Source organism: Madurella fahalii (genome assembly GCF_045866475.1).
Source record: "Madurella fahalii IFM 68171 DNA, scaffold_5, whole genome shotgun sequence".
Lineage (NCBI taxonomy): Eukaryota > Fungi > Ascomycota > Sordariomycetes > Sordariales > Madurella > Madurella fahalii.
The window spans coordinates 931,172-948,567 of NW_027263975.1; the positions used below are offsets into that span (position 1 = coordinate 931,172).

The 17,396-nt window shown below is 53.7% G+C and overlaps 3 protein-coding genes across 3 annotated transcripts; 2 read left to right on the forward strand and 1 right to left on the reverse strand.

Moving 5' to 3' along the window:
* Positions 1 to 826: 826 nt before the first annotated feature.
* MFIFM68171_08835 (Vegetative incompatibility protein HET-E-1) lies at positions 827 to 4,030 on the forward strand (the record flags this gene model as incomplete). Its single annotated transcript, XM_071064254.1, has 2 exons — positions 827 to 1,880; positions 1,959 to 4,030. 2 exons carry the CDS (start codon positions 827 to 829, stop codon positions 4,028 to 4,030), a joined length of 3,126 nt encoding a protein of 1,041 aa, XP_070920355.1.
* Positions 4,031 to 13,398: 9,368 nt separating this feature from the next.
* Positions 13,399 to 14,463, forward strand: pan6 (pantoate-beta-alanine ligase; the record flags this gene model as incomplete). Its single annotated transcript, XM_071064255.1, has 1 exon — positions 13,399 to 14,463. The coding sequence occupies one exon, from the start codon at positions 13,399 to 13,401 to the stop codon at positions 14,461 to 14,463; it is 1,065 nt and encodes a 354-aa protein (XP_070920356.1).
* An 851-nt stretch (positions 14,464 to 15,314) lies between these two features.
* On the reverse strand, positions 15,315 to 16,037 carry MFIFM68171_08837 (Ribonuclease P protein subunit; the record flags this gene model as incomplete). The annotated part of the gene is made up of 1 exon (XM_071064256.1): positions 15,315 to 16,037. The coding sequence occupies one exon, from the start codon at positions 16,035 to 16,037 to the stop codon at positions 15,315 to 15,317; it is 723 nt and encodes a 240-aa protein (XP_070920357.1).
* Between the last annotated feature and the right edge of the window lie 1,359 nt (positions 16,038 to 17,396).

The window sequence follows — 17,396 nt, forward strand, 5'->3', positions numbered from 1 at the left end:
CTATTTCCGGGTGCCTCGACAGTGCGGGGCGCTTCGTCACAGCCAGGTACTCGGTACCTCCTATAGAGTGTGATGTAGAAGCGATTATCTGACCGAGTTGACTTTCTTGGGCGGCAATTCATATTCGGATCGCCCTAGATGAAATTTCCGACATTCTTATCGCTTTCTTCTCCTTGCTCCTCCGTGTGGTTTTGCCTGTCTCTCTGTGGCAGCTCGGGGTGTGCGTGTGTAAACGCCCTGCAGATCCGGGCAGACTTCTCGCGAGCCATCATATCTGGTTACTACATGAACAACGCATCATGCCGCATGCGTGTTCATGATGAATGCCTGGATGAGGAATGCCCTTCAAAAACGGAGACATGGGCCTTTGACTAGGATAAACGTACTTCGTGGGGATAGGAGGTGTGCACCACATTTATAACTCTAGCACACACACACACACACACACACACACACACACACACACACACACACATACACACACACACACATACACACACACACAAAACATAAAGCGGGATATCCGAAGCCAAGGTTTGCTTGAACCTGCAAAGCATGCGCTCGAGAGCTACCCCTCACCAGCGCCGAAAACGGGGCTTGTCTTGGTACCCGGGAGAGACAGCTGTACAAGGGGCCAATGGCGGCAACGCCAGGCTATGCGGGCACCTCAACAATGACAAGTACCTGCTACCCTCCGTCCCAGCCATCGCAACCCCACTTCACCCTTAGTTGTAGCTTCATGCCTCGAACTCAACGCCTGAACTTTCGGACTCAACCTTGAACCCATCGAACTCAAAGGTTCACCCTCGCACAGTTTCGTCAAGGCATGGACCCGGTAACAGCCGTCAGTCTCGCCTCGAGCATTGTAGCCTTTGTCGAGTTTGGTACGAAGCTAGTCAAGGGTGCCATAGAGATCTACGCCTCCCCTGATGGAGTGCTGGAGGATAATCGAAGCCGTGAAGCGGTTGCGCGAGACATGAAGCGCTTTGCCGCACGCCTCATCGCCCCCGACACCACGCGTCTATCCGGTCAGGAAAAGATCCTATCAGGCCAGGAGAAGGCCCTCTGTGACCTCGCCACCGAGTGCCAGCAGCTCTCGACTGCATTGGTCGAGCTGCTTGAGCGCATCAAACCTGGCGATGTGGCCTCCAAGAAGCTCAGTCTATGGGCGGCGTTGAAGAATAAGTTCTATGAAAAGGAGCGCGAGGACCTTGAAAAGCGTCTCGGCTTCTGTCGCGATCAGTTGGATCTCCACCTCAACTTTTCCACCATGACCTCGGTTGGTGCCTTGATCGAGTCGGTCAAGGACAACAGCGCAAAGCTCCAACAGTTGGAGGCCGCCATGGACGAACTAGTGTCCCTCGGCGCTAACGAGCAACAGACGCTTCGTAACCTATTGAGTCTGCAGGAAGAAGCCCTCAACGCCACTATAAACGCGCGGATTCTGGATAGCCTAGCGTTCGACGGTATGCACGGCCGATACGACATGGTGAATAATGCCCATTACAAGACCTTTCGGTGGATTTTCGGCGACGACGACGCCGACTCCGAGTCTGACCTGTTGGGCTCTGTGACAAGCGACAACGATTCCGGCGATGACGATAGTCCGACTGGTAGTGACGAAGACGCCCCTGTCGGCAGTGATGACCCGGAGGCACGACATCGCAAGAGAAGCGAGGAGTTGAGAGCACAGCACCGCAAAGAACTCGACGAAAAGGTTGAGAGGATGCGAAGTGATGCCCGCGCAAGATTTCTAGGCTGGCTCTCGTCCGGAAAGGGCATCTTTCATATATCCGGGAAGCTGGGATCCGGGAAATCGACGTTGATGAAGTTCCTGAGCGACCACCCTACCACTCGCGTATGTCTCGAAGAATGGGCAGGTATGTAATTCTCTGTCTAGGCTGGTGGTAGGCCCTCATATCAGTGTGCTGACTAGAGCCCCTCTCCGACATGCCCAGGCCGAAAAGAGCTCGTCCTCGCCAGTTTCTTCTTTTGGCAGCCTGGCTCGGATCTCCAGAAGTCGTTGAATGGTCTCTACCGTTCTTTGCTACATGACGTCCTGAGCTCTTGTCCCGAACTGATTCCAGTCGTGCTGCCAGCTGCCTGGAAGCAGGCAAAGGCATTTGCGCGTGGGGCCCGTTCAAAGCTGTTGGACCTTCGAGAGAGTCTCATTCGCGAAGCTTTCAACCACCTTGTGACCAACAAGCGTGGGCCTTCCAGGCACTGCTTCTGCTTTTTCATCGACGGGCTTGACGAATATCAGGCCACGGCGCAATACGACTACAAGGATGTTGTGCAGCTGCTATGCCGCTGGGCCGATGCCTCGCCCCTAAACGTGAAGCTTTGCGTCTCCAGCCGGGAACATAACGTCTTCATGGATGCCTTTTCACCCTCTCAGAGATTACGGCTTCATGAATTGACCAGGCACGATCTTACGACATACGTCAAGGATAGGCTCGGTGGTTGGGACAAATCACACCAAATTACCGAACTGGCCGACTCCATTGTCGAAAAGGCCAATGGCATTTTCTTCTGGGTATCCTTGGTGGTGAGTGAAATACGCGAACAGCTCGTGGATGGAGCTGGGTCCGACCTGCTGTTTGCCATCCTCGACGACCTTCCTATGGAGCTGGGTGCCCTGTACCAGCATATTCTCGAGTGTCTCAGCGAAAGAAACCGTCAAAAGGCCTACCAGACTCTTGCAATACTTTGTATCGAAACTGAGCACAAGCGTTACATTGACTTCTCTCTGCTGCAATACAGCTTTTTCGACGCCTACTGCAAGGATCCAGAGTTCGCCCAACGCCCCGAATTCGAGACACTTCATTCCGGCGCTGATATAGAAAAACGCAAGAAGGAGGGCCGTAAACGTTTGAACGGGTGTTGCCGCGGTCTTGTTGATGCAGACGAGAGCGGCAAGCTCGACTTTGCCCACCGCTCTGTCTCCGAGTTCCTGCAGAAGCCTGCCATCAAGGACCAAATGGCCGCACACACAAACGGTTTCCACGCTGTGGACGCCTTCTCTCAGCTCGTCCTAGCCGAGATGAGGGTAACTAGCCGTTTTCGATACCGGGTCTACGACCTCGTGAAAATGCGAGACATGCACGACCTCGACCAACCGCCCTTCGCTTTCCTACGCTGCTTGGAAGCGGCACAAGCCCAGGCAATTTGGGATCAAGTAGACAATTGCGCGGACTCGTTTGAGTTCATTGAGGTTCCCATCCGCGGTTACTCATGGGAGATCGGGGTGAGGCAACCAATGCCCGAACACACACACGAAGGGGACTACACACTCGAAATGCCGCTCCCTACGTACCACTTCCCCTGGCTCAAATCCCCCACATACACGCTCTGGAGGATTGCCAACGACCCCGAGGCAACCGACACGACCTCCAAAGCCGTGCTGCTCGCCTACACTGCCCTCTGGAACTGGAACGGCCAACCGACCTACCCCGTCCTTGACCTGCTCCTCGACCGCGGCATCATCACTCCCAACACGCGAACCCGCCTGATGCCCTACCATCGCTCCTTCTACTACTCCCCCGTCTATCTTGAGACGCACACCCAAGATGGTCTCTCCCTCTGGCAACTCTACCTCATCACTACGATGCACAAGTGGCTCTCCAATAGGGGGGGGACCTTGGACGCAGCGACCTCGCCGTTTGGGGGCACTACCAGCCGCCTGCTCCGGCACGGCGCCGACCCGCGCTTCCGCTTCTCCATCAAGGTCCTCGTGGCTCCGAACGAACCGGACGCGCCGGACACGCGGCTGGTGGTGCAGGAACACTTTTCCTTCGGTGATTCCGGCTGCTGCCCCGAGACGGTCTCCCTGCGCCGGCGATGGTATCCCGAGATACCCGACGACGACAACGAATATGCCAGGATACGGGACACTGCGACGCGGTGCGCGGATGGCGGTGGCGAGATATCTCTACAGGACTGGATTCGGGACCTCATGGGTGACTTTGAAGACAAGCCGGACCTCTTACGGCTCGTTCAGGAAAAGTTGGGGGAGCGTGCGTGCTCTTGATCCAGGGGCTCTGCTACATTTCTGCCTATGCGTCTTACCTGGTCGTTGGTCCTCCAGTCCACTGCCACTAGCTCGCCGGCACTGCGGACAATCCAACTATGCGACCAAGTGTGCCTACCACGTAGCCTCCGCGGCGCGACAGCCGTCGACACCAGCAAGGCGACCTTCCTGGAATTCGTGGCAGAGAACCTGAAGCATTCGGTGTATCTGGCGTCCGGTGTAAGAGCCCGTGGTGTGGGCAGGCTGTTGAAGGGGTGTGTTATCAAGCATTGCGAGAAACTGGCCTTCTTTCAAAGAATTGTGTCGGTTATTGGCAAGGTGTACCTGATAATCTGGCAGTACTGTTTCACGAGAAACATGGATAAGTGTCAGGATATGTACTGTACACACTTGGGAGATGGCTGTATACGACGTTCATGCACCTATCAACTATGGCGGCATGGACAGTCCGCCTCTATCGCTGCCAGAGGTGAGGTCCGGGAGCAACAGTACGTCCATAGTACCCAATTACCGGGCGAAGTCAGAGATTATACGGAATTTTTTTTTTTTTTTTTTTTTTGGGGGGGGGGGGGGGGGGGGTAAGGAGTGTGACGAGGTCTGCTCAGTTCAGTGCTTTGATTCGGGCTGTCGAGCCAGCTCACGAGTCGTCGATGGAGGTTAAAACGTTATGGTTCAGCCAAGTGCAGCTTGTGGCACTCAAGGTGAAAGTCCTGGCGCGACGAAGCTAGGATAGCTAGGAGAGGTAATAGCTCAGGATACGTTAGGACGCGAAATCGTTAACTGCGGGGTAACACCGAGTAGCGTAACGAAGGCGTTGCGACTGGGTGAACTAGGAGCTGAAGCTCTCTCTCATCAATCCCTTTTCTTCCAGACGACTTCTACCAAGCCTCCCACCGAATTTAACCTAGTGCTTGGAGATGAGTCTCCCGGAAAGGCGACTCGCTAGGCATACCGGTGTGGCCGAGCAATCCGAAAAGATAGCAAGGTACCTTATCGGCACAGAGCCTCTTCAAGAGTCGGGTACGGGCTTCTTTCATGTTCTCAGCCGCTCTCGCCGGAATTTCCCCCTTTCTCGCAACACTCACTTCACGCACAGCCCTTATTGAACGTCAAATCGATCAGTGAAGAATCTAACATAGTTCTCAGAATCGCCGCCTTTGTAGCTGCCATAGCAGCTCTCATTTATGTTTCTTTGCAGACAACGGCCGCCATTGCTCAACATGTCCAAGTCAGCAGCCGATGCAGTCAGCGCGTCACAGGCGTCTTCGATCTCACGGCCGGCTCCTGGTTTCACGTATCGTCCATGGAATCCCCAGTACCGGATTCCTGTGCTAACTATGGCCGAATCGCTGCGTCATACGCTGCCCGGAATGGAACCGGGCCCATCCATGTCGGTCAACTTCCGTGCGGGACCCAGCTATAACAAGGAGCTAAACAGATATTTGGACTACACCACTCCTCGTGTGGCTGCAGGAAAAGCGGGAAAACAGCGGAAAATACACTATGACCCGACAACCATATTCGCAATCTTGGCCACTATCTGGACCCCTTTCGGTTTAGCATTGTCTACCCTCTCCCTCTGCTTCTGCTTCGCCTCTGTATGGCTCTGCGAATGTTCGTGTACCTGCTATTTCAAATGCGGATATGAACAGGATCTTCACGACAAAGGACCTGGACGCGTTGACTGTAACCCCATCTCCCCGCTCACCTGGCCCTGGAAACACACCATCCGCTATAAGTCCAACAGTGGTACCAAGCTTTCTACTTCTCCAGGACTTGGAGCCCGCAGCATGGTGCCAATTCTTGACCAATTATCAGGCTGCTTGGCGGGGACACGCCGACATGCGCTAGGAATGGGGACTAGCGACCATGGTCCCCGTTGATGTCTACAGCGCCACGATCGAGACCAGCATGGTTGATCTGCGCCTCCTCGCTTCCTTGGGCGGCACGTTTCCTGCATGGGCTGAGGCCAGTGGCATCAGAACACCGCCCAATGATGCATCTACCTGTCCACTATCTCCGCGGCCGACCAAAGCATGACCCTTTTATCTAAACCGACTTTGAAGTTGGACTCGGGCGCACAGAGTGGAGAGCTTAGGGCAAATCAGCTACCATGAGACATATATCCAAGGCTGGCGAAGCCCAAGGGCAGAAGTTCCGTGATAGTGTGCTGCCACGCTTTCTCAGCAAATGGCGGCGTGACAAGTTTGAGATACTTGGTGACGTGTGACCGTCGGACAGCAGCAGTATCGCATAGGTACCTAAGGGCAGTGACCAAAACTGATTGGGGTCGAAACCCCCAACTCTAGTAATCCACGTGCCTCGGATCTTCGGCCGCAGCCATACTGCAGAACATTCCGAACACGTGTGTTCTGTGTACAATCTATCTTCCCACTACCAGCTACCTACCCACGGTCGCGGTCGCCTGTGAATATTCTGCCGGCACCGGAACAACCAATTAATTAAGAGAAAACGCACCAATGTGCGGAGGACAGCACAGCGCGCCAACGAAGATCAAACCGCGACCAACAGGAATAGATCAATGTTTAGCCCTGCATAGTACAATCTCATTTCCATCTCATAATGGACCCTCTTCCAGATATGGAGGAGTGCCCACACTCTCAACAATCCTGGGGAATACAGAGCTCTCGAGGCCATCTCGACTTATTACTAGGTTGATGTCTCCTACCACGTCACGAACCTTGTCTCGTGTTACATTGCGACCTCATCTGGCGAAGGGGAATTACCACAAGTGTCCTCGGTTTCTAGCGATTACATTCCAACCCTTTTGCCAACCCGAGTGCTTCGCTAGCTATCTCTGTAAGCGCAGTCTCTCCTAGTCCAATAGCAAAGACTTAAAGTTTTATCTAAGCACGATTAGGTCCAGGATGGGGTTTTGGGAGTGGATACGATATTTCTTCCCTTGGGCATTCGGTCGCAGGCCGGTGTGGCAAGACCATGTCTCCGACGACGAGGACTACGCAAGGGAAGTCAATGAAGAACTCTACGGACAACTCCCCAAAAACGGTCAAGTCCAGATTCCAGGCATGACCATCGACCTGCTGAACGAATTGATCCACCGAGACCAATTTCCCTCCTTTCAAGAATTCGACAAAATAGTTGACGAAACGGCCAGAAAAGATCCCTGGGAGCGTAGGGCGGACAACTCTTTCGCTGTATCCTTTTTTGAGCGGATAGCGCAGTCCCATGCTCTCCCCCGGTACCGGTCTTTTTCGAGCCTATGCGAACGGTGCAGCACTATCGATCTCCGCCAGCCCATCCTCGTATGCTCGCTACGTGAGACGGCGACGTCATGCGACCTCTGCAGGTTGCTGTGTCGGTGCCTCGACAAGCACAATGTGGGGGGGCAACCAGGACAGGACATTGAGCTCCTGAAACGCCCGGATATAGTGCGAATATGCGCTCCTCCCGGAACCTCGAGGAATTCGGGGCGGTATGACATTCAGGTTGGGTTTCCAGCACTACCAGATGTGGGAGGACATGTCTATTTTGAGTTGCTCCGAGAATGGCTCCGAGTTTGTGACAGCGGGCATGGAGAGCATGGGGAATGCGGCAGCCATCTGGACGCGCCTCCGCTGCTTCCTACTCGTGTCCTCGATGTAGGTGATAGCGAACACCCTCATCATCTGCACCTTCATCAGTCGAGTCCGGGGGAGAGGGGCGACTACATCGCTCTGTCTCATTGCTGGGGCTGTCCAACCGAGGAACAAAAAGACGCTATGAGCACATGTCGGAAAAATATCGATGAGAGGTGTCGAGGAATGAGACTGCATGATCTGCCGCAGAAATTCCAAGATGCTGTTAGAGTGACGCGGGAACTCGGTATACGATACCTCTGGATCGACTCGCTCTGCATCCTCCAAGGCAGCGGCGGGGACTGGGAGAGCGAGTCCAAGCGGATGGAGGCCGTCTTTGGCAAGGCGTATTGTACAATCGCGGCTAGTTCGAGCGTGGACTCGACTGTGGGATTCCTGGGGCCAAGAAAGTCGGCTCAAGAATACGTCGCGGTCCAAAACTCGTCATACGGTCCCATTTACGTGTGCGAAGCGATCGATGACTTTCAACTCGACGTGGAGAATAGTGTTTTGAGTCGGCGGGCATGGGTGTTGCAGGAGAGAGCCTTGTCCCGGCGGACAATTTTTTTCACGGCACGTCAGTCTTATTGGGAGTGTGGCGCCGGAGTGCATTGCGAAACGCTAACTCGCATGTCCAAGTATGTGTGTCGCCATGCAGTCAAGTCTTATTGCTAACATTCCCAAGCACCAAATCTCGTTTCCTTGGCGACCCAGAGTTTCCCAAAATCATTTTGGCTCATGACACCAAGTACAAAATCTCTCTGTTTCAACAGCTTTTTGAGATGTACTCGCGACTTGACATTACAAACAAGACAGACCGGTCCGTTGCGATTGCAAGTCTCGAGAAACGATTAGGGACCGTTTTCGAAACACAGGCCAGACACGGGGTATTCGCAAGATACCTTCACAGGAACCTCTTATGGTATCGAACCTCGTCCATGGGGCGGATACAGTATCCCAAAGCTCAGCGGGTGCCGTCGTGGTCTTGGATGGCATACGAGGGAGAAATCACGTTCTCGCGTGTTGAGTTTGGGCGTGTGGAATGGAACACGAATGTCCGGCTGGCGAAGAAGGGTGACGTTCTGGAGGCTGTGGTGGAAGAATTCCAGAATTGTAAGCTTGTGCGGCGTGGGAGGAAGTGTCTGATGTTGAATCGGTCAAATGGGAATCCAATTGGATATATTCAGTTGGACGAGGACGGCCATGCGTTGCCACGAGGGCTGGGATGTGTCGTCATAGGAAGGGAGGCAAAGACGCAATCGGGCGGACGACCCTGCTGTTTCATGGCAGTCGCACCGAGTTCGGCAAAGGTGGGCCAGGAATATGAAAGAGTAGGGTTTGGTATGGTCTACGTGGGCTTTGTTTCGTCTGGGAGCTCGAAGACTGTAGTGCAAATTGTCTAATCATGTATCGTCATCATTAGTCTGTTCCTAGCTTGGCTTTAGACCCAGACATATAAACTGATCAGGCCTCCTCAGACGGGTATAGATGTCCGTTAGTCGTAGCTTGTGGCTGGGGAATGGTTGACGTTGTGGGAATACTCCTTGGAGTCGGCGCAGACATCGCCAGTGCCAACAGTAACGCCAGAGCAATCAAGTGTTCCCCAATGTCTCTGGAGGAACTTTTGACAACGTCCTTCCGTACGAAATCTCCTAAGGCTGGAGATAGCGGCGAGGCCCTGAGAAGAGAGTACGAAGAACTGCGAGAGGAAATCGCCCACAGCATACCGATCGCTCTACAGAATCCAGGTTAGGAGCTATGTGTTTGGGATCTCGTAGTCGAGCAGGCACAATTCGACTATGGTCGATCTGATAGCAGAGGGTAGGCTGGAATATTAGAATCTTAAATAAACATAATTAAATAAGTTTACAGAACTTTATTAGCGGGTTTTTTTAGGATGTGGATGGTATATAAAATGTAAAGTTAGGTTGTGGGGAATAAAGTACTATTGAAATGGTGCGAAAACACACACCGAAACAAACAAACAAAACAAGGGGAGGTGCAAAGACAACAGATAACGACACGAGCCAGGAATCACCACAACAAACTGGGATCTTGAAGCCCAGGCAGGTTTAAAACAACACAGATATATCGAGCCCCCTCTGCTCAGAGGGAAGCTTACGTGCAAGTTGCAATAAGCCTCGAAGCTATGTAAGAGAGTTGTTAAGTGAGAGGGGACTTAGGTCTTAAATTCGTGGTGCCCGATCCACCGTGGAAAATCACGTTACCTAGATATAATATAGCTTCCATGCTAAGCTTGGGAAATCGTCCATCCTGCCCCAACCAACAGCCCTTCGTTCCGGTTATAAGAGGTTTCCTGTCAATCACCAGCGTTAGCATCCTAGATAGAAACCCAGGACACCATTGATACCTCAGCTTACTGAACCAGGGCTATGAGAGAAAAGACATTGTGAAATATCGATTTGGAACATGTTCCACGGAATATTATTAAAGGGGATATATCCGTAGATTCTTCCCAACCCCTCTGGCAACGCACTTCAACAAGAAAAGTATGCAGATGGGATTGAATATGCTTAACGTATGTTCATCACCGTTACTGTAGTAGCTTGAAGACAACTTCACCCTTTGTCTTAGGGTTTACTACCTTAATCCAGAAATGAGGAACAGGAACGTCAAGAGCTCTTAGGTCCTCTAGGACCCTATAGGCTTAGTTCTACACCTCGCACTTCGGTATCTAGGCCAAGATTTCAGCCTGCGGCTGACGCAGTCATTGTACGTCGAAATCATACGTATACACGTGTCCTTCAACGTCAAGCGTAAGACGAAGCGCGTGGCACAATGGGTGGCTGTTACTGGTGGAGAACTATACGCGCTGCGACCTGACGAAGGCGTCTGACAAGTTCATCGCGCTCTCGGGCGTGGCGAACTACGGCCAACGACTGTTACTTGGCAACAACAAGGATCTGGCCGGTTTGTGACAAAAGACCTTCGTCGAGGATCTTACGTGGATGTGTACAGACACGACTGGAGGCTGCAGGGTAAAGGAGTATCGTGCCCCATCTTGGTCCTGGACCGCCATCAATGGTCTCGTTATGTTTTTTCCCTATGAAGCCTAAGGAATACTACCATCAGGTGGAGGTCATCGACATCCCAACGGATCTCATTGACTCCGAGAATGCGATTGGGGGAGTACGGGCCGGGGTCGCAATCCTAATAGGAAAGCTCACCGAGGCATACTGGGAACGAGATCCACTCAGGTCTCGCGAAGTAGAGCTCCTGCCTCCGGGTGACGGCGATGAGCGATGTGGGAGTTTCAGGGGTATCGTGTACTCCTGGCAGGGTGATGATAACGATACCCTCAGCAAAGTTTACTGTCTGACGCTTCTTCAAAGTAAAATCAAAGCAGTGTATGATGGAGTTGACAGCTGGGATATTGTCATGGACGAGGTACAGCAGCCTGGTTGCTCGGGGTCGCTAAGGCACTTCTGCCAAGTGGGATACTTCAAGGCGGTTGCAGATGGGACAGCCAGGCTGCTACGAAGCTCCCAAGATGCTACCGTTGCCATAGTTTGAGGACCCCTGGCTCGGAACCTCAGGCGCAAACCACGACAAAGACCAGAAGATAGACGTCAGCTCTCTTAAAGTTGTAATAGCGCAACCCGACTGTCCTTACGCCCCGTTGGAGATAAAAGAGCCCATGTGTCACATTCATAAACTGTAACGTGCGCCTAAGGTCTGCATAATAGGTTGAAAGTGTCAGCCTACATTCCGTATGGTACTTGGCCATAAATGTGGATATATAATTAGCGGTTCAAGTTGTACACTACAGACGTCCACAGGTTGGGCTTCGTGGATGACGTACACGATCCGTACTAGTACTAGAGTAAGCCACGGCGACTACCTTGCCTCACGAGTCAACTTGAGGACGATGTTTGCAATTCGTCTGCGTCAGCACCGTATGATAGCGGTTTCCATAAACAGGGCCAGATGAGCAACAGAATGTTCACCTAGGATTATATTTACAACCATGTGCTGCGCTTATACTCCTGCCCAACTGTTTCAACAAAGCCGCGTGCTAAGTGTCCCAATCCGTGGCTGCTACTGTAGGTCACCCGCTCTACCGTTTCGGACTTGACGATAAACCAGAAGGAATGCTTGGGTGTGTGAGAATCACCAGGGGGGAACAGGACGAGGGAAGCAAACTGCAAAAAATGGCTTAGAGTGTTTCTTCTCGGGACGTCTTCACAAACTTGAGAGTGTAATGTTCTAAGGAATGCGAGAAAGTTTTCTCTGCATCTGAGATTACTCCCGCACTACTTACCATCTGGCACTGGCGGTTCCTTTTGACGCAGACGGGCCCGCAAAGGAGCAGATGTGTTTCACAAGCTCGACAGTAAATCAGTGATGGTTAGCATGCACGTTTACGGCTGCCATGGTCGCCGGCGTGAAGATTAGCGTGGAGGGCAATGGCGAAAGGTACCAGAATTTAGGGACACAAAATTCAACGCGCCTTGAATTATACAGAGAACGGAGTCTCTTATTCCCATGAGCCGCGACCTGGCATTTTTAATCGAAGCAAGATGGAATTTAGCTTACCCTTGAAACGCGGAGCACTTGTCCCAAAGCTAAGCATATAAAGACGTTATTCCCAAGCAACTGTGCGTTCTTCGATTCATGCCTAACAAATCCCCTTACCGTAGCGTCTCAACACCTTCCCCAATGCCCATTACATGCCGCGCTTGCCGCTGTGGCGTACATTCGAGAATTGACATTTATTTAGCCTGCAGGCGCTTTAATTGTAGGCCTCAACCTATATCTTATGGCCAGCGATTTCTACTAGCTTATCTTGCTATCTAGATGTTGTTGTAACTATCCCTCGGATTCTTTAGATGGGTACCGTTTACATCGAGATAAGCATAAGGAGCGGGTTTTATTAAAGGAGACCCGATGGCCTATACAATAAAGCCTACATCTTCTGGAAGGGCGACGGCCGGGAGGTTATTGGCGAGGCCCCAAACACCAATGCAGACGTGTCGCACCATACAACCACCAGCGGGCTTGCAACAATGGATTCGCCCATATTGAGGCCTACCTATAGCTTTTGAGATGTCTAAAAAGCCTATGGGGTGAGGCCTGGCCTTCCTTAACTACCGCGGTCTGGGCATTGGCGATGACCTCGAGAGACCACCCCGGCATGAAGATGAGTAACTGAAGGCTGAATTACGGGATATGATGTACTGATACCTAGTTTTGTATTTTATTTGCCCTCTAGCTTAATGGATTAGTTTGGCTTCGTGGTGAGTCCCGCTTGGGGGTTGTTTGCGCAGCAATGCCTTTACCTTGCAGTTTTCTCCTGGAGACACTGGTCTATTGTTCGTGGGGTTACCCCTGTCCCGGGACCCCGCATCCACCCCAAAAACTCCAAAAATTATTGCTACAGAACAATTTTGGAAGCCACCGATTGCTGGCCTCAAAACTCCGCTGCAGAAACCATCACAGTATGACGAGAGAATAAAATCCCGTCCAATTGCAGCGCGGGACCGTGGCCATGCTCATCCGATATTTCCCCTCCACTCATTTCCGTCTCCGACTGTCTTTAGACTCCGCTCACGCCCGCACACCGCAGCCCTGATGCAGCCGGCAGTGATGCTCGTCCGGCACGCCGCCCGCCCCGCCATTAATAGCATCCCGCTACCTGCGTCCCAGACCCGACGACAGCTTGCCTCGCTAGCCCGCCAGCACCAGCCTCACTCTTCCCTACCATCACGGCAACAGCCCCGACATCACCCCCGCTTCACCCCCTCCCGCGCAATGGCAACCCGCTGCTCCCCAAATTCTTCTTCCGCGCTGGAGAGGCTCCCCGCCTCGTCGATCCGCGTCCTGCGCACCGTCGAGGCGGTCCGGCGCTGGCGCCAGCCGCACCTGCTCGACCAGCGGACGGTGGCGCTGGTGCCGACAATGGGCGCGCTGCACGAGGGCCACCTGTCGCTGGTGCGGGCGGCGGCGCGCGAGAGCCACCACGTGGTCGTGTCCGTGTACGTCAACCCGGCGCAATTCGGCTTGGCCGAGGACCTGGCCTCGTACCCCGTCACGTGGGACGCCGACGCGGCCCGCCTGGCCGCCCTCGACCGCGAGCTGGCCGACGACGGGAACAACCTCGGCCGCATCAGCGCCGTCTTCGCCCCCACCACCCGCGACATGTACCCCGGCGGATTCCCCGGGCAGGAGGTCGGCAGCAAGGGGAGCTTCGTGACGATCACGCCTGTCGGGGAGCTGTTGGAGGGGAGGTCCAGGCCGACCTTTTTTAGGGGGGTCGCGACGGTCTGCATGAAGCTGTTTAATATCGTGCAGCCGGAGAGGGTGTATTTTGGGCAGAAGGATGTGCAGCAGACGGTGGTGATCAAGAGGATGGTGAGGGACTTTATGCTGCCGATTGAGGTCGTCGTGCGGCCTACTGAGAGGGCGGCGGACGGGCTGGCGCTGAGCTCGAGGAACGTTTACCTCGGGGAACGGAGGAGGGCCGTGTCAACCGTGCTGTACAGGGCTTTGCGTGCTGCTGAGGCGGCGTATGAGGGTGGCGCGAGGGACCGAGAGGCGGTGCTCGGCGCGGCGACGCAGGTTCTTGATGTGACGCTGGCAGAGCAGATGACGCTCGGGCCGGAGAAGAGGGTCCGCTTTGAGATTGACTACGTCTCCCTCGCTGATCCCGACACTATGGAGGAGCTTTCGGTGGTTGACCCGGCCAAGGGGGGTATCCTTAGTGGTGCGGTGAGGATGCTCCCCGTCGAGGCGCCGCAGGAGGGAGAGGATCTCGGCCACAGCGGCGGACCGCTTGTCAGGCTGATTGACAATATCATCCTACCGCCCGCCGCATGAGCGAGAGTCCCTGTTAATCACACGCAATTATTGCATTGTTGGGCGTATGGGGTCGTGGTTCGCTTAGAGTGTATGTTTAGCAGGTTCATAGACAAGTTTCCTAGCTGAAAGGCTTCAGCGGAAGCAAGATGTATAATATAGATCTCGACACTATACTTCACCAACACACATCGGGTGCTCCAGGATGTTTTGCCAATAAACTAATCTATGGGCAGATCCGGGACAATGATGCCACACGCCCGATTTCCCCCAATATCGGACCTTTCTGCTCTTCCCGTTGTCTTCGTCTGTTTACTGCCTCGAAAGAGAGAAGACTTGCGGTTACTTGGGGGCCCGAGATAACTCAAACCAAATCTCCAGCCCGAGTGCCATCGTCTAGCTCGAGAGTATCGTTGCTTTTCCCACGGATCGACCGTAAGTGGTTCCCCAGCCGCCGTCGGCCCAATGTGGTTGGCATTACCCCCGTAGTGACAAGAGATCGGGGCTGAGGGGAGTGACCACGACATCCAGTACCCCCTGGTCCTATACGGGAAGGGTTCCCACGGTCGTCATGCTGGGTGTCAAGCGTGCTATTCCTGACACAGACCACAAGGCACGCAGTTGCAGCCCGGATCAAATGGCAATCCACCTTGGCCGAATCCGCAGAGTCCCTGCCTGAACGGTTAGCGGTTTCTATCCTCGACGCCGCCCGGACTGTGATACATGTGAGATAGTGATTATCCGAGTTGGAAAAATGGCCGTACCGAATATGAGTACTGATGTTCCATACATCTCAACCACCACCAGCGACTGCATGTGCTGGACGCACGTTGCTTATGTCTCAGGATAATGGCCGCTGCCGCCTTTATCCCTCATAGCTTCTTAGAAAAGTGCGACCTGAATTTCCTTGACGCACGATCCGCCGACCGGAACTGGAACTGCTCTCCATGGATCTCGAAGATCATCTTGGAAGGCTGCCCGTCCTGTCCATCCGGTTGCCCCTCGCTTCCACTTTCCCTCGCCTTCGAATCCGAAGCCGGCACCTCAAACCGGAACACGGTTCCTTCCTTGGGTACCAACTTCAGCCGGTTCTTCCTCGTAATAATCTCAAAAGCAAACCTCGAATCCTTGATCACAATCCCCTTGATGCCCACGCGGCTCACGCACCCACTGCGCACCACCTCGACCCCAGCGCCGTGGAAATCCGCGCTGGCCAGCTTGGCCGCGGCGCCCTCACCGCCCGTGTAGACCTCATTCCCCAAGATCTCGCGCATGTACCCCAGCCAGAGCTGGTGCAGCGGCTCGAAGAGGGCGTATTTCTGCCCCTCGCGGGGCACGTCATAGAGGCCGAGCTTACGGCGCTGGGAGGCGGATAACGGCTTCGGCTTCAAAGCCTTCTTCCGCTGCTGCCTCTTCTTCTCCTGCGCGCGACGGCGGGCTGCGCGCGCATCGGATGGAGGGGGGGACGACGGGGCGAGGAAGAGGGGCCGCTGCTGGATTTTCTCGGTGAAGATGCGCGCTGCTTCGTCTGTGTCGTGCGCGCGGGATAGGAGCACGGCTGCTATGGGTTGCTCTTTTTTGGCCTTTGAGTCCATTTCGCTACGTGGTAAAAGTTTCTGCCGTGACGTCTTTCATGATGATGTGCGACGGGCTGTGTAGTCTCAGGTGCTCAGACCTGCCGGACTTGCATGAAGTACCGTTTGTACCTTTTCGGGTCCACTTTTAGTCCCACTTTGACAGGCCAATCAAATAACGCTTGGGCTACAGCGACCTGCACTTGCCCTCCTCCAAGCCAGCCACTTGAGCCCGAGGAAGGAGGATGTGTGCCAGAGACTATGAGCGCCTTTTATGGCCAGCTTACTATTGATCCTGTCAGAGATTTTGCATCAGCTGTGCAATGTCACAGCATAAACCGTTAGCCCCTAGGTCATGTTCCTGGCCACACTGCACTCTGGGCCCACATCTCCATCGATTCTTCTCTTCTTCATAGAGTAACGCAGTTATCCTCCGAGCATGGTTGGTCCTGTGACATGTAATGGCTTCTATCACTATGATAAACGATGGAGAATAGTGGAGATGGCCGAGATGCTACGTCGGGAAGGGAGCAAATGGCGGGAAAGCCCTATATAGGGCTCGAGGGCACGGGATCGAGGGTGAGATAGCATCGGAAAGAACAGGGTTCTTGTTGTCTTGGTACGGGGTGTAGTCGACCGAATACATAATTCAGAAGTGAGCTGGTGAGCATTGCCTGGCTGGGAAGGCCTCTGTGTGCTGCTAGCTCTCCACACCAAGTCCGTAGCGGGTAGCCGTCCTCGAGGGGGACGGGTCCAGTTCGTTTGACGAGGGCGTCAGAGCACTTGGCTCTTCGCCGGTTGATGAGCCAGAAGTCTTTATATTTGATTGTTCTGCTTGACAAAGGACGCCCTAATCATTGTGTCTCTCGCTGAGGGCGCAACAGGCAGTCTTCTCGCAGTCCCAGGTGTGGCCGAGCGATCCTATGTGGGGCGGCCAGACGATACAGGTTGTATCTGTGGTTGTTAGTACTTTAGCGTCCATCATCAAGATCATGATTGCTGCCGCCATGTGAAGATGCTGCTGCGCAGAGTCGGCGTGTGGGGTTTACAACCGGCGTTTTTTGCGTGACAAGACATCAACTTGCTTTTTTGGCGTATTTTCATTCGACGAACGAGTGAGACTATTGAGACTGGTGGATCTTGTTGGCAGCTCTTGCAACTGATCTGCCGGGAACACAGTCTCGGGAGCCCTTATTATCGCTCTTCATTAGTACCAGGTCATATGGGCATTACTGCAAGTTGTTTTCAATGTCCATCTCACTTTCAGCTGGAAGAGCTTCCAGGTATAGGCTCAGTGCTGTCAATGATACAATACTGACTATGATCACGCTCAGATCTCCAGCCCTCAAACAGTGAAGATGTAGCACCTTTAAGCCCAGT